Genomic DNA, 14,316 nt, shown 5'->3' with positions numbered 1-14,316 from the left:
ACTTAGTGTGTGGCAAGTAGTGTTCAAAACTCATTAGCTGGTGTCATCATCGTTAGTAGTATTAGTATTAATATTGCAGAGTTTTATAAAAACCCTCGGGGGTTCCCCCAGAGGGAATGAGGGAAGTTTCGTGTGGAAGGTGGCCCCTACAGGATTGGATTCGGGGAGACATACGTTCTAGAGGAAGAAACTGAATGGAGAGGTAATCATGGAAACTGGGCAAGAAGGCTAGAAGGTAAACTAAGGCCAGAGCCTGGAGAGCTTTGAGTGGCAGGTCAGAAAGTCTGACCACTTCCCACATATATGGTCCTGGGACCTGGGGTACTGTCCTGCCCCCTCCTCCTGACTTTCCTCTCCTAAACTTGGGCTTTGCCAAGCAGTGCATTCTCCACCGCCCACCCCGTCTCTTCACGCAGTGGGGTGAAGATCCAGAACTGGCAGGTGCAGCACACGGTGCCCAGTTGTGCCCAGTCTGCTGGAGTGCTCTGTGCCACACTCCAAGGCTTTGTTTGACCAAAGCCCATGCCAGCGAGGGGGCAGGGTGGCCTGCCTGGGTTGCCGCCCTCTCCAAGGCACAGACTGAGCCCTACGCCAAGAAACACATCAACTTCCTGGAACTCAGAGCCGTCATCACAGCTGTGAGCTTTCAGAGCACACTGGAGGCTGTCCTGGTTAGAAGAGACCGTCTTGTCCCTAGGCTTGCAGGCCAAGGAGAACGGGCATTGCCATGGTGCGACATCCAGCCTGGTCTGGTTTTGTCTCCAGCCTAGCTCAGATGGAGGAAAGAATGTTTCCTTCCTGATGGAGCCCATCCTAAGAGAGACGTCCTCACTATTTCTAGAGCTCCCTTAGAAGCCAGAGCATTTTAGTATCTGAACTCCTTTTCACTCAGACTTTTTGAGACTGTTCTGGGTTGGCCCCACCCAGCCAGCTAGACCGTCCACTAGGCCGTTCCAGTCCACAGATCAACCATCTCAAGTATTGTGGTCCTCTGTAGGCTCAGCGCTGTCCGTGGGCCTCTACTGTCATCCTAGGCATCTAACTTACCCCATCTGTCCTGCGGGCCTTAGGACAGATTTTAGATTTCACTGAAGAATCCTCTGGGTTTTCAGAAGCTGAGAAGCTTTGTTTCTAGACCATCTTCCCTTTTATCTTTCATCTCCCACTTGCTATCTCTGTTGGACCTGGAGACAGACTCCTTAATCTTTTCTTTCTGGCTTTACATAGCATTGTCCCTTATCTGCTCAGGGGCTGGGGCCTGGGGGCTGGCCTTCCCTGCCCCCTCATCCTCACAGATGGACCTCTGCCCACTCCAAGACATCTTGCTTCCATTGGATCTAGGCAGAGCCTGTGTGGGAATGCAAATCCAGAAATTCAGCATCCTCCTTTGGGAGGCCCCGAGACCACCCCTCTAAATTCCCAGCCTGTGCTGCAGTCACTTACCCCTGCGGGAGTCACCTTCTAGAACATAACCTCTCCTCACTAGGTCTTTTTTTTTCCCTTTTTCCTTCTTCTTTTTTTTTCCCCCGCTTTCCCTGAGGCGATGGTGATAGAGGTAAGGGGTATCTTGAATGTTCTTCCAAGAACTGTCCCGTACTTTTCCACTCGCTGAGTTCTGTGAATCCCTCAGGCCTGATGGAACCCCAGACAAACAGGGTAGTGACTCTTGTTACTCAGCTAGAATTGCAAGACATTCTAAATATTCAAATCCTTTACATCCAAGATCAGAGGATGAAAGTTTCAGGGTCAAGTGTGTTGGCGTTGGCCCTCTCCCACCTTGGTTCCCGGTGTGTATTGAGATTACTCGGTGGACTTTTTAACAGTATCTTTTTTAAATGAGGGAGAGAGGGAGTTCAAATTTTAATGAGAGTCTTAGTTATTATATTGTGAAAGTTTAAATTGCAGAGACTCATCTCTCTGATGTGTGTTTTTAACAATTCTATATGGAACTGTAATTCACTTTACTTATTTGGAGATCGTGGTAGTTTCAAAAACAAAACAAAACAAAAAAACAAAAAACCATGGAGGTATTCCTCTTCAGACTTTCTTCCTGATAAAAGTTGCCACGAATGAAGAAATGAATAATAACAGGGAAATTTGGCTTGTTTTTTTTTTTTTTTGCGTGTGTTTTTTTTTTTCTTCACAGTGTTTCATTTCACCCCTAGGCATCTTTAAGTTTGGGTGGGGATGATCTGAAAGGATGTTTTGTTTGTGCATTTCTAAAACCTCATGGGCATTTTAATAAACTTGACTTGATTCAGAGTTTAAAGGAAGGTGGGTTAGATGTCAACTAAAACCAGGATTCTTATCCTGCTTATCCTCAGATGAGTGTCTGGGGCCCCTGAACTCTTGATGCGGAAGGGAAATGTCGAATGTAGAGTACGTGCACTTTCCTGTGGGAAGGTCCATAACTTTTATCACACCCTTCAGGAGGTTCTCATCCCCCAAAACCACTGAGAATTATTGGGGTAGTATAGTAAGAAGGATTCCTCGAGACTTACAGGGCCTCTGTCCCATTCAGGGGCTGTCCCTACAGTTACTCTTTATTTCTTGATACTTTCTTCAGAATCCAAAGAACTTTTCAAAAGAGAAGGGGGCAAAGAGAAAAGATGGAGAATCGAAGCAGTGAGGTGGAGGGAGAGTGTTTGTGGCCTCAGGAGCTTCTTGTCATGGGTCGGTGGCCCTTTCTCACCCCAGCTGACCAGTCCTGCAGGGGGCTTGCCCGCCCTAGGTGCTCAGAAACTACAAAGTGAGGAACATTCAAGGTGATAACTAGGCGTGTGACAGGATTGAGCACCTTTCTCCAGACACTCCGAAAAGGGATACGAATGAAAAGGTGGGCCACGCCAGGGTTTCTCGGCAGGGCTTGATTTATGTCTTTCTCGATCTTCTCCCAGTTTTGCACTCCTCCGTTTAGCTGCGGGAAGCCGTTTCCAGAAACCGAGAGAATGTGGCTGAAGGCTGCAGCTCTGGAAATCCTGCATTCCTTTGCTCGCTGACTTTGTAGAGGGCCAACTTGCTCCCAGGGAAGGGACTTGAGGCCCCTGCACCCCAGAGCAGACTCGCTCAGACTCCCCGAGGAGCCTGTGTCATTTGAAAAGCTTTCTGTATACCCCCTACTGAAAGGAGAAGATACGTGTTTGGTCCTATCTGAACCGTCATGGACACTTCCCCCATCACTCAGGAGAAGATGCACTAATCTGTCCTTTACATTAAGAGACTGTTTGGTTCCATGGTGTTTACTCTCTTCAGCTGTCTTCTTTCCAGTCTGCTGCTGATAGCATTTAGTGCTGTCTTGTTCTCCTCTGCCCTTGAAGCTGGCAGCATCAGCATCTGCTCTTAATATGCCACTAGGATGCCCAGAGCTCTGCCTGGGCCAGTGGTCCCAGCTGCCCTCATGTGATATGGCTCCTGACCTGCTGGGGCGTGCTAGGGGGTTCTTGTCTGTCCAAGGCACTCTCGACTCCGGTGGATGCTAGCGGGTAGCTCTGGGCAGAATCAGCCTTGGAGCCGGAAGGAAGCTTGCTTCTGCGTGCAGGCGGGGATGGGAAATGTTCTGTTGCCCTTGTGCCCTCCCGGATCCCCAGGAAAAGGGATCCGGACACAGGATCATTTCTGCCTGGTCTTGACTCCCTCTTCATGCCACCTTTTCTCATTTTTGCAGGCTGCTCCGACTCTGTACTCCAGAAGTGGTGGCTTTGAGGTGTGACCCTGCCCACGCCTGGGCCAGCGTCTGCTCCTCGGTAAGGAGGGCAGCTTGATAAGACGAAGAAAACAGGTCAGTTACACTTTATGGACTCCACTTGAGGCCCAGTAATTTCCAGTGTTGTCTTCCTTTCCCTCCCCCTCCCTCCCCACATTCCCTATGGGTTGCCCTTTTTCTTCCCAAGGTCCTCCTGAGGCTTTGACGCAAAACCACAATGAAATTGTAACTCTGAGTTGCGAGCTCTTCTGATCCAGTGGGCCTGAAGTGTAGGATGAGAAATCTCAGAGGGTACCGGGTATTGGTCTCACAGGAAGGAGTGTTCAGACAGCAGAGCCCTGCTTCTCCCTCCCCGCCGCCCCCTGTCGCCCAAATTCAGGTAGTTTGTGTTAAAAACTGGAATGCCAGGCCAGTCCACTTGGCCATGTCCATGAAGATGATGACTTCTTTTCTTATCTGTGATTTGGGAACTCCATCTGGGTTCCCAGCTCTCTCTGGTTCCAGTTGGAAGACATTGCCTTAGAATGGGGTTAGTGATTTTTAATTTGTTTATTGTTATGATTTTATTGGTGGTGGTTATTTGCAGTGGTAGGGCTGATGTGGAGGGTGGCGTCAGGGAGCAAAGGAAAGAATGAAAATATTGAGACTATTAATATCTATAAAGAAAAAAATGTGCTTTGTAAATGGACTTCAAGCTGTTCAACTTCTCTTTCATCGCTGAGATCAAATCTCAGAAGGTTTAGGTTTGTTAGTTTGGGTTATTACCCCAGTATAGCCCAACGTCAGGTATAGGTAGGTAGAACTCACTAATAATCCTGGCCGACTGGCCTCTGGGTAAATTAGCGCATAGATGTGCCTTAATGCTAAGGTGGATTTTTTTTTTCCCCCATAACCTGGAACAATGAGCTACCTTATTTTATACCAGGACCTTTCCCTTCTTCCCTGCTGCATCCTCTCAAAGGGAGAACTCAAGCATAAGACGCAGGAGCACACTGGAGTAAAAACCTGTGCTGGGTGTGTAAGGCTGGTTTGTGTTGCTTCTGGAACAGCAGTTGAGGGATGAGTCCAATGACGGTGCTCTTCTTTTCAAACAGTGTAGCTGGGGGGTTCATTTTACTAATTGCACTTTCCAGATTGAGACGAGAAGAGTCTCTATTAAAAAAATAACATTGCTGGGGCACCTGGGTGGCTCAGTTGGTTAAGTGTCTGACTCTGATTTTTGGCTCAGGTCATGATCTCACAGTTCATGGATTTGAGTCCCATGTCGGGCTCTGCACTGAGGGTGAGGAGTCCGCTTGGGATTCTTTCTTTTTTCTCTCTCTCTCTGCCCCTCCCCTGCTTGCACTGTCCCTCCCTCCCTCCCTCCCTCCCTCCCTCTCTCTCTCTCTCTCAAAATAAATAAATAAACTTTAAAAAATTTATTGAAAAATATATACATATTGCTACTTACATTTAAACTAGGTAAAGGAAGTAAACACAGGTGATCTTGGTGTCATCACTGAGTAGTGTCAACGCTTTACACTTTATCCCAGAAAAGGAAATAAATGTAGCAAATGTCTTCCTGCCCAGTCAAAATGGGAAATAACAAGTTTGTGTGGCTTTTTTCTTTTCTAGTTGGAATAAGCCTTTGCAACATTCAGCCCTTATGTTGGTTAGTGTGGTGACAATGGCTAGGTATTGTGTATTTAAGACACTTAGGGAGTTTGTAAGAATGTATATTGGATGTTATAATGACTGTAACAAAAATTATCCCTAGTAATCTGGCTCTGTAACATGAATGTATTTTTGTTACTTCTCATGTTGTCCGTTTCTCTCCTCTCCATTTTCTCAGTGAATCGAATGTAATTTTTACAACTTATAAAATTCTGTGTTTAGTCCTAGAGGTGTTTACTCTAACCTGTTCCCAGATTTCCATAAATTCTACCACATTTTCCTTTTTTCCTAGTATCAGGACATAAGCAAGATTACCTTCTAAACTCCTCCTATGAATCAGAAAGGTTAACTTTCTTTTTACTGACATAATTACAAAAAACAGTTTCTGGCCAGTTACTTTATAATTTACTATATATTACAACTATGGGGGAGGGGTTTTAGTATCAAAGGTATCCACATATTTGAATCAAACAGATGATTGTCTGCTGATTGATTGCAATACCTCTAGGAACCAATGGTACTTTTAGAGATGCAGGTGTGCCTGTGTATGTATGCACACTTACATGTGTATGTTTGTGTCTCGTGGTTTTCCCAAGAGAGAGAAATCTCCCAAATAAATTTTCAAAGACCGTTAAAATAGGAAGTTTGAAGCACAATTTTGAATGGTCTTCTGGTGGCAAAACCACAGAAGGACTGCAGTTTGGCCTTTGCTTTAATTTTGAACATAGCTCTTCTCTCTTTATAGGAAAGATGTGCGGGCTAAGACGAGGTTTGTTGTCTCGAGTTGCATGTTTCTGCAGTTAGTCCTTTTCGTCCCCATTTGGAAATCCGTTAAGTCCATATCTTCAAAATGGCTGCCCACAAGGAAGGCACGTTTTGTCTTTTGGCTGGAAAAGTACCGTTCCTAAGGTTCTCTTTGGCTCTTTTGCTAAGGTTTTAGCTTGAGACTTCTGAGCTGACAACAACGTGGCTTAATAAAGTTATGTCCCCAGGCCCTTCCTGCTCTGCTTGCTGCTGGCTGCATTGGTAGCTCTGGGTGTTACCGTTTGTCATATCCTAGGTCATGTCCCCTCAAGTTGGAGGAGGAAACCACAAGAAATCATGTTCTTTCTGGTGGTGTTCCTGAGCATTCACTTGGCTGCCGAGATGATGAGCTTGATCTTTGACTACAAGTCCAGTAGAGGACATGTGGAATTTATCAAGGCACAGTTAATATAGGTCAGTATAGGATCTGAGGCTTACTGGCAGGGCTTTGGCTCTAGATAAAATGAGGGAAGTAACTTACCTGCAGACTTAATCTGAGGCCATATCACAGCCATGGTAAGGCATGTAACTGGATGGCACTTCTCAAAGGAAGGTAACTAGAAAAGGCTGCAGGAGTCAATTTTGCAATGGCCACGAGGTGTGGCGGGTGTTCCGGTTGGTCATGCCGTTCCTGTTACCAGCTTTCTTTGAGGCCTGACCTAATACTACATAGTCTAGTACTAGACTACGAGCCTTTCGTGAATTGCTTTCCTGCCTTATCTTCAGTCACTTTTAGGTAGAGGTGGGAGGGGGGTCAAGTAGGAGTCTGAATGCTCGTGGGAGACTGGGGTAGAGTATGGAGGGAAATTCAGTGTGTGTGTAGTTAAGAGCTCCAGAAAGTAAAATACCACAAAATCGTTTTGGCTGTTGGGAGTGACGGTGACAGCACTGTAGGGAACATCAGTTAAGGTTGAAAAACAACCACAGAATGTGGTTTTGGAAGAAAGACATGACTTTTAAAATCGCCTCCCTTTTGTTCTCCCTGTATTCTCATGAATATAGTGGCCTGAGATTACAAGTAAATGGCATCAGTTTTTTCTTCCCTAAGTGAAAAGGCATTCACTGATTTTTTTTTTTTTTTTTTTTTTTGCCTTTGCTTCCCTTCCAGTGTCAACAAGTGATACAAGAGAAGAAAAAAAAGAAGTGAACACAGACTCATTTCCTACTCCACGTGGATGATAGCTATAGCAAGGGAAAACCTCATAGTATATCAGTTGGGGCAGAAAATGGAGGTAATTGGCAGTGGGGGCTGGGTTTTCCTTCCATCCATCTTCTGGGGTATAGGTACATTACCTACTCATATATTTTAAGAAACGGTCCTTTTTATGTTGATTTGAAGTTTGGTTATAATTCTGAGAGGATTGCCTTCTCAGTTGTCGTGTACAATTTGGGCTCCCCATTAAGAGCACTGAATTACAGCAGTGGGGTTACGTGAGACCTGAAGGTTCTCATCATAAGTTGTTAAGTCTACAACATTCCTATAGTAGTAAATGAGCTTGGTTTTTAGGAGGGTGCCGGGCAAATGTCAGCTCCCTGGGCTGACAGAAAGACTCCAGAGCCTTTCCCTGCTCTGTCTAAATGAAAGATTAGGAAAGGCCAGGAGACCTGCCTCTGCTAGTTTGGGGGGTTGTGTCAGTACAGATGCACAGAAAGGAAGCGAGGTTATCAGTTAGTCTTTGTTATGACAGTGCTTCATTTAGATGAAAGCTTCAAGTCATTATGGGCACGAGTGTCAGCTTGAACTGAAGAAGCAGGGGGGCCTTCGGTGTTTTGACCTGACTTACGGTTATGGTAGCCATAGCCAGTGCCACCGGGCTCTGACAGGGGCTAAACCAATTGATCACAGCAGCGATTTCCGATTTTCAGTTCTATGGCAGAAGCTTCTTAGAAGCTTAAACCCTTGACCCAATGACGTCAAGTTCGCCCATTGGCTTGGAAGGTTCAGACTTGTCTTCCGTCAACACCATGATGTCAGCAGTAATGAGTGTAGGGAAGGTCGCCGAGAATGGCGGGAGCCCCCAGAGCACCAAGTCCCCCACGAAGCCTCCAGGACCAAATCGGATTGGCAGAAGGAACCAGGTAAGCTCCTGTGCGCTAGCTGGTGACATCTGGTGGCTTCAGTCTATGAGAACGTTGGGTGAAGTTTGTTCCCTTGAGCCCCAGCTTCGTAAGCCAAAACCTCGGACAAGCTCAGAACTAAAGGGACATGCCGACAGGCTTCAAGAGTGAACTTTTCCGGGCTTATGTCAATTTCCTTTCATGGAAGAAATTTTCTCTGCGGTGGTGTGAGTATTGGTGGAATCCTTATTCTCTGCCCTTTAATTTGATTTGAATGCAAGCTGTCTTCACGTGATGGCCAAGGCAAAGAATTGGACTTATTCCTCTACTGTGATGTAGTTCATTTCCTTACTCACACAGCTAGTTAATTGGGGTTTTGAAGCCATCGCCTTGATTTCTTTTTTTAAGTGTCTTCAGATCAGGTAGCAAATAAGTGTTGGTTTTGCTGGATCTCCCATTCAGCTTTCCACCTTTGACAAAGCACAGAATTTGGCTTCAGAGAATGCCACTCATGGGGTGATTTAGTCCTCTTGAGTTTTTAGTGGGCATCAAATCAGGAAGAGTGGGGAAGAATAAGGGGGCGGGCCAGGATTGGAAGGGTTAATTAATGATGTTACAAAGGTCTAAGGCTCCTCCACTGGGAAATAAAACAGATCTTCTAATTAACGTACAAATGGGGCACTTGAGAAAAAGTTGTCACTCTTCTGGTAGCAGTGTGTTCAAGGAAACTCAGGGAGCGAGGCAGGGGGTGTGTGGTGCTCATTTCTTCTCTGAATCCACGTAATCTGAACTGATGACTCCACATTTAATTTTTGTTTTAACTTACTTAATGGGTTTACACCAAATCCTCAGGGGGGAAGGCAGTCTTCTCAGTTCCTCTCAATGCCAGGGATGGACTGGAAAGTAAACCTGTTGGGCTTTTGTGAATTCATTTCCTTTTTTATTAATAATCCTCAAGTGACTGTCCTTATACAGAATTGTCTGAGCACTATCCATGATGGTTTTCTATAAATTCTTAGAAGTATGTTAATTAAGGCTTTGGCTACTACTTGTCCTCCAGGAAAAGTCGTTCCAGCCTAAAACCCACTCCAGCAGCATAGGAGAAGGGTCCGTTCATTCCCATCTTCCTCACAGCTGAAGACTTAGCAGGGTTCAGTGATGTTTGGAGAGTTGGAGCATTGATACCTTTTTTCTCTCTTTTTTCCTTTGTCTCTGCCTGCCTCTCTTCCCATGGGTACCTGAGAAAATACTCAGCCTGTATGACTGTGGCCTGAGTCGAGACGGAGTGCTAGCTCTGGGAAGAAAAGGTTTATTTCCACTCTCACGTGACTGTCCATCCATCCATCTATCCGTCCATCTCTCCATCCATCCACCCATTTCACAATATATACTTCCAGCCAGGTACTGCACCAGGTGGCAGGCATTTCGGGATGAACGAGATACGTATGGTCACCGTCTCCTCATCCTTCTGTGTTCCGCCGGTAGAAAGTGGCATGGGTAGGGACGAGCCCGGCATTTCCCCGACACAGATAGAGTTGACCGTAGTCCAGGTTCTGGTCCCTGCCCAGTGGTTCAGAGACAGTAGGTAGAACCCTAGAGTGTGACCCACAGCACCTCCATCCCTGCATGGTAAATGGAGGTGACTCTGCAGGTGTGGGCAAGCAAATGGGACAGGTGTACCTGAGCCATTTTCCATCTACCTTCTGTGTCCTCCAGGGTTCCTCAGGGCACGGGCTCAGTGTTCGCAGGGGAGGTAACCTCTGGGCCAGAGGTAAAGTGGAAAGACAGTGCATTAAAAACAGCAGGGCGCAGTTGGGGAGAGAGTGGGCATCACCCTTACCTGTGAGCGGGTAGGGAAGGCCGAGAGCAGGAGCCTGGGGAGAAGGCCCATCAGCGCTAGCACCGAGTTCCAGGACAGATTAGCCACAGCCGGACGCCGACACGGGTGCCAGATTGTTTCATTATGGAATGGTTAGTTATCACATTAGCTGCTAATTTTATCTGTCAGCTCAGGAAGTCTGCTTCTTCCACCAGCACAGCCGCAGTAACTGGATTCACAGCAGGGCTGTTCTCTTTGCTGTTGGGTTTGTTTGTGAAAATTAAATCTGAGTCCAGAGGTTTCCTCCTCCCCGACCACTGTGGATTCTGTAGACCTGTGTGAGGGTCTGCGGAGTGCAGCTGCCAGCCTCACAGAAGGTTTGGTGCCGGAGGCTCCAAGGACCTACTCAGTATGTCCAGTATCTACCTCCAGGTGTGCGCAGGATGGTTTTTTCAAGAAACGTGCTGCCTCAGGAGGCTACCCACACGGATGCCTGGCTTTTTGACATCTACTGACTTTTTCTTTTTTTAGAGAGGGAAAGAGCACCTGAGTGGGGAGAGGGGCACAAGGAGGGAGGGAGAAAAAGAGAGAGAGAGAGAATTCTAAGCAGGCTCCACACTCAGTGCAGAGCCCGACACAGGGCTCAATCCCACAACCCTGGCATCATGACCTGAGCCAAAATCAAGAGTCAGACGTTCAACTGACTGAGCCACCGGGCACCCCATTTATTGACATCTTATTGATGAATCTTTCTTTAAAAAAAATTTTATTAATATATATTGTTCTATAACAAAAATACCCCAGGGACTGAGTTTGGGTCCAGCTATGAGACAGCCCTCATTATTATAGCGATTGCTTTCATTTTGTTGTGAATGCTTTCGTTTTTGATGTTTCTCTTTGGTGGTTCTTGGCCAGCTCCATTGTGACTGGAGTCGGATGGGCCGAGAAGGAGTGACACCCCTCCCTGCTCCATACACATCATGCCCCTGGGAGGATGGCGGTGAGGTTGGCAGGTTTTTTTGTAACTGTCTCTGGGTTATCAGCTTCCTTAGGCTTCCTATCTGGTTTTTTGTTTTTTTGTTTTTTTGTTTCTTATATTTGAGAGTGAGGGGCGCCTGGGTGGCTCAGTCAGTTGAGCGTCCGACTCTTGATCCCGGCTCAGGGCATGATCTCACAGTTCATGAGTTCGAGCCCCACATCTGACTGCTGCCAGCACAGAGCCTGTTTTGGATCCTCTGTCTCCCTCTCTTTCTGCCCTTCCCCTGCTTTTTAAAAAAAATTGAGGGTGAAAAATATGTAGTGTACCTTTTCTCAGACCCAGTGCCACAGATGAGAAAAGCGTTTGTATTGCTTAAAAATGAGGCCTGTTAGTCTTTGAAGAGGACACAGAAGTACCGGTGGGCAAATACATCCTGGACATCCTCATGCATTCGCTCCACCCCATCTGGTTTATGGTGCCATTTGTTTTTAGAGTCTTCAGAGTGATTTTTATTTTCATCGTCTCTCATGAGCCAACCACAAGGGTGTTTCCTTTCTGTGCCTTGGGGTTAATCCTTTTTTTGATCAGACTTGTGTAGCATAGTCATGCCCTAAACTGGGCATGGGCTGGGAGAGCAGCCGGCCTGAGTTTTAATCCTAGGTCTCCTACTTCATGGTTTCCTCGTTTGAGACAGGTTACTTACCTCTCTGTACCTCAGTTTCCTCATCCAGAAAATGGGATCTGTAACCGTGGTTGTGACATTTCTATATGTAGCATTTAGCACATAGTAAGTGTTCAAGGATGGGCATTATTTGCAAAGAACAGAAACTCATTCAGATGAGTACAAGTAAAAACAGGTCTGTTGAAAGAAGTCTGAGGGTCCAGCCTGGCAGATGGTGCCGTCCCCTATCTCAGGCTACCTGGTCTCCCACTTCCGTGAGCACCCACGTCCTCCCCAGCTGTGTTGTCGTGGCTTGGGCTCGCCCCGGTGCTCAGCTCAGCCCCAGGACTACATGAACTTTGAATTCAGGTATTCCTGATCACTTGTGGTAGTAACTTAGTCACCCCCAAACCTAGGTGCATATGAACAATGACTGGGGAGCTTGAGAAACGAGCAGATTTCTGGGGTACACCCCCCCCCCCCATTCTGAATCAGCATGCCAGGAGTCTGGTCTAGAACTATGTCATTCAGAAATCTGCCCAGGTGATTCTGCTGATCAGTGGGAAAGCCACTGATCTCAGTCTCTAAGCATCCTCATTTCAGATTCCTGGGCGAGATATCCATGCCTTGATCCTGTTGGTTTTGGGAGATGAAGGCAGAGACCGGGGTGCTTAGGGACCATGTGGGTGAGGGGGCACGTCCAGGGCAGCTCTCCATGAATTATTTGGAGAAAGGAACTATACCACATGGCTAGTGAGGGAGCTCGTCCTTTTCCTTAGAAAGGTAAAAATCTATTGCTTGAAGGCAGCCTGTCCCGGTGTGTTGAGGGAACATAAAATGAGCCACCTTGCCAAGTAGTGATCTGGTTCTTTTGTCACCCTCTGTGGAAGGCGTCAGCCCGGGTGTGCTCCCCCATCACAGTTTGGAAAAGGGCAGCATTCTTACTGATTATCGATGAGCGGTGTCAAGCAGGTGCAAGCAGCAAGTAAGAGGGGGCATGTCGATGCCTGTGGGGCACACAGCTGGGCACGGAAGCCTTGTCATGTTGGGAGGAGAACTTCACTGCCTCTCCTGTGTGCTCAGGAGTAGTGACTGGAGCCACGTAGGTGGGGCTTGGGGAGAGAGCTGTTCCGTTTCTACCTCTGCTGTGACTTGATCCTTGTTTTTTTTTGTTGGCACTGATGATTAATTAAATGGTGTTTAATAAGAACACTGATATTTATGGAGCACTTAGCCTGTACCAGGCACTATTCCAGTGCTTAACATGTGCTCATTGATTTAATCCTCATCACAGCGCGGTCTGGGAGATGCCGTTATTTTTTCCCATTTTACACATGAGGAAACTGAGGGCAGACAGGACTGTGACTTACCCAAGCTCATACCTGGACAGGCTCTGGAGCCCATGCTCTCTGCGATTTATTGTTATGGCTCTTTGAGACACAGATGCTTACGACAGGAACAAGAGGCACTGGCTTACTGTGTGAGTTGAACTTGATTTTCCCTTGTATTATGTCTTTGCAGGAAACGAAAGAGGAGAAGTCTTCCTATAACTGTCCCCTGTGTGAGAAGATTTGCACTACACAGCATCAGCTAACTATGCACATCCGTCAGGTTTGCTGCCGATTTCATACTTATATTAGAAATCTTTCTTCATTAAGAGAGGGCAGTTTGATCTTAGCAGATGCATTGTGGCTGAGCTTAATTTAGATTTAATATTTTAATAATCTCAAGGGGTGGTTATGAAATAAGTTTTTGCAGGTCCGTGTTACTGTGACAAAATCCCTGGTCAACACAGAATACCTTTTCAGAAGTTAGCAAACATCTAGCTAAAATGACCACATCGAACAGAAGACCTTTCATCATATGACTCGTCAGTTTGAACCAAACCTCCTCACAGCACAGTGAGATTGTAGAGATAGATCCTGAGCCTTCATACTGCTATAAACTTACATCATGCGGCAGGAAATTTATTCGTTTGGCATTTCTTTTGGCTTCTATATTATGACCTTTATCCTTCTCCCTTGCCTGGTGTGGCAAATTGATGACAGAGTATGGATGAATCGAGAACAAAGAAGGATTAATCATACATACATATGTGTGTGTGTGTGTGTGTGTGTGTGTGTATATATATATATATATATATACACACACACACACACACACACACACACACACATATGTATATATTTTGTTGTTTGTTTGGAAATATATATATATATATATATATACACACACACACACACACACACACACATATGTATATATTTTGTTGTTTGTTTGGAAATCTATATATATTTTTGGAGTGGGAATGGATAATTTTTTTTTCATTTTATTTATTTTTTCATCATGACACAGGCACTCTGTAAGCCCCATCATCTCTTTCCCCCATCTGTCACCCACCTCCTCTCTGGTAACCCATCAGTTCTCTAAAGTTAAAAGTCTGTTTCTTGGTTTGTCTATCTCTCTCTCTCTCTCTTTTTCCCTTGCTCGTTTTTTTTTTTTTCTTAAATTCTGCATATGAGTGAGAAGGATTGACAATATTAAAATCATAACATGGCACTGAGGAATAATACCATTAAGTAACTTGGGTTTGGAGAGAAATGTTCCTTCTTAATGTATTTCAGAGGCCAGAACTCTAA

The 14,316-nt window shown here is 45.9% G+C and overlaps 1 protein-coding gene across 8 annotated transcripts in view; it reads left to right on the top strand.

The window, feature by feature from the left end:
* RREB1 (ras responsive element binding protein 1) overlaps window positions 1-14,316 on the top strand; it is a 183,883-nt gene that overhangs the window by 107,759 nt on the left and 61,808 nt on the right. For 7 of the 8 annotated variants that reach the window (XM_047858102.1, XM_047858107.1, XM_047858100.1 and 4 more), the window contains exons 2-5: window positions 3,665-3,778; window positions 7,269-7,392; window positions 8,027-8,239; window positions 13,199-13,288. In XM_047858102.1, coding sequence (XP_047714058.1) covers window positions 8,069-8,239; window positions 13,199-13,288 — 261 coding nt within the window. In that variant the 5' untranslated portion in view covers window positions 3,665-3,778; window positions 7,269-7,392; window positions 8,027-8,068. Of the gene's footprint in view, window positions 1-3,664; window positions 3,779-6,412; window positions 6,575-7,268; window positions 7,393-8,026; window positions 8,240-13,198; window positions 13,289-14,316 lie in introns of those variants that run through there. The other variant, XM_047858106.1, reaches the window with a different exon arrangement.

Source organism: Prionailurus viverrinus, chromosome B2 (assembly GCF_022837055.1).
Source record: "Prionailurus viverrinus isolate Anna chromosome B2, UM_Priviv_1.0, whole genome shotgun sequence".
NCBI lineage: Eukaryota > Metazoa > Chordata > Mammalia > Carnivora > Felidae > Prionailurus > Prionailurus viverrinus.
This window is presented reverse-complemented; position numbering and strand designations above follow the sequence as displayed.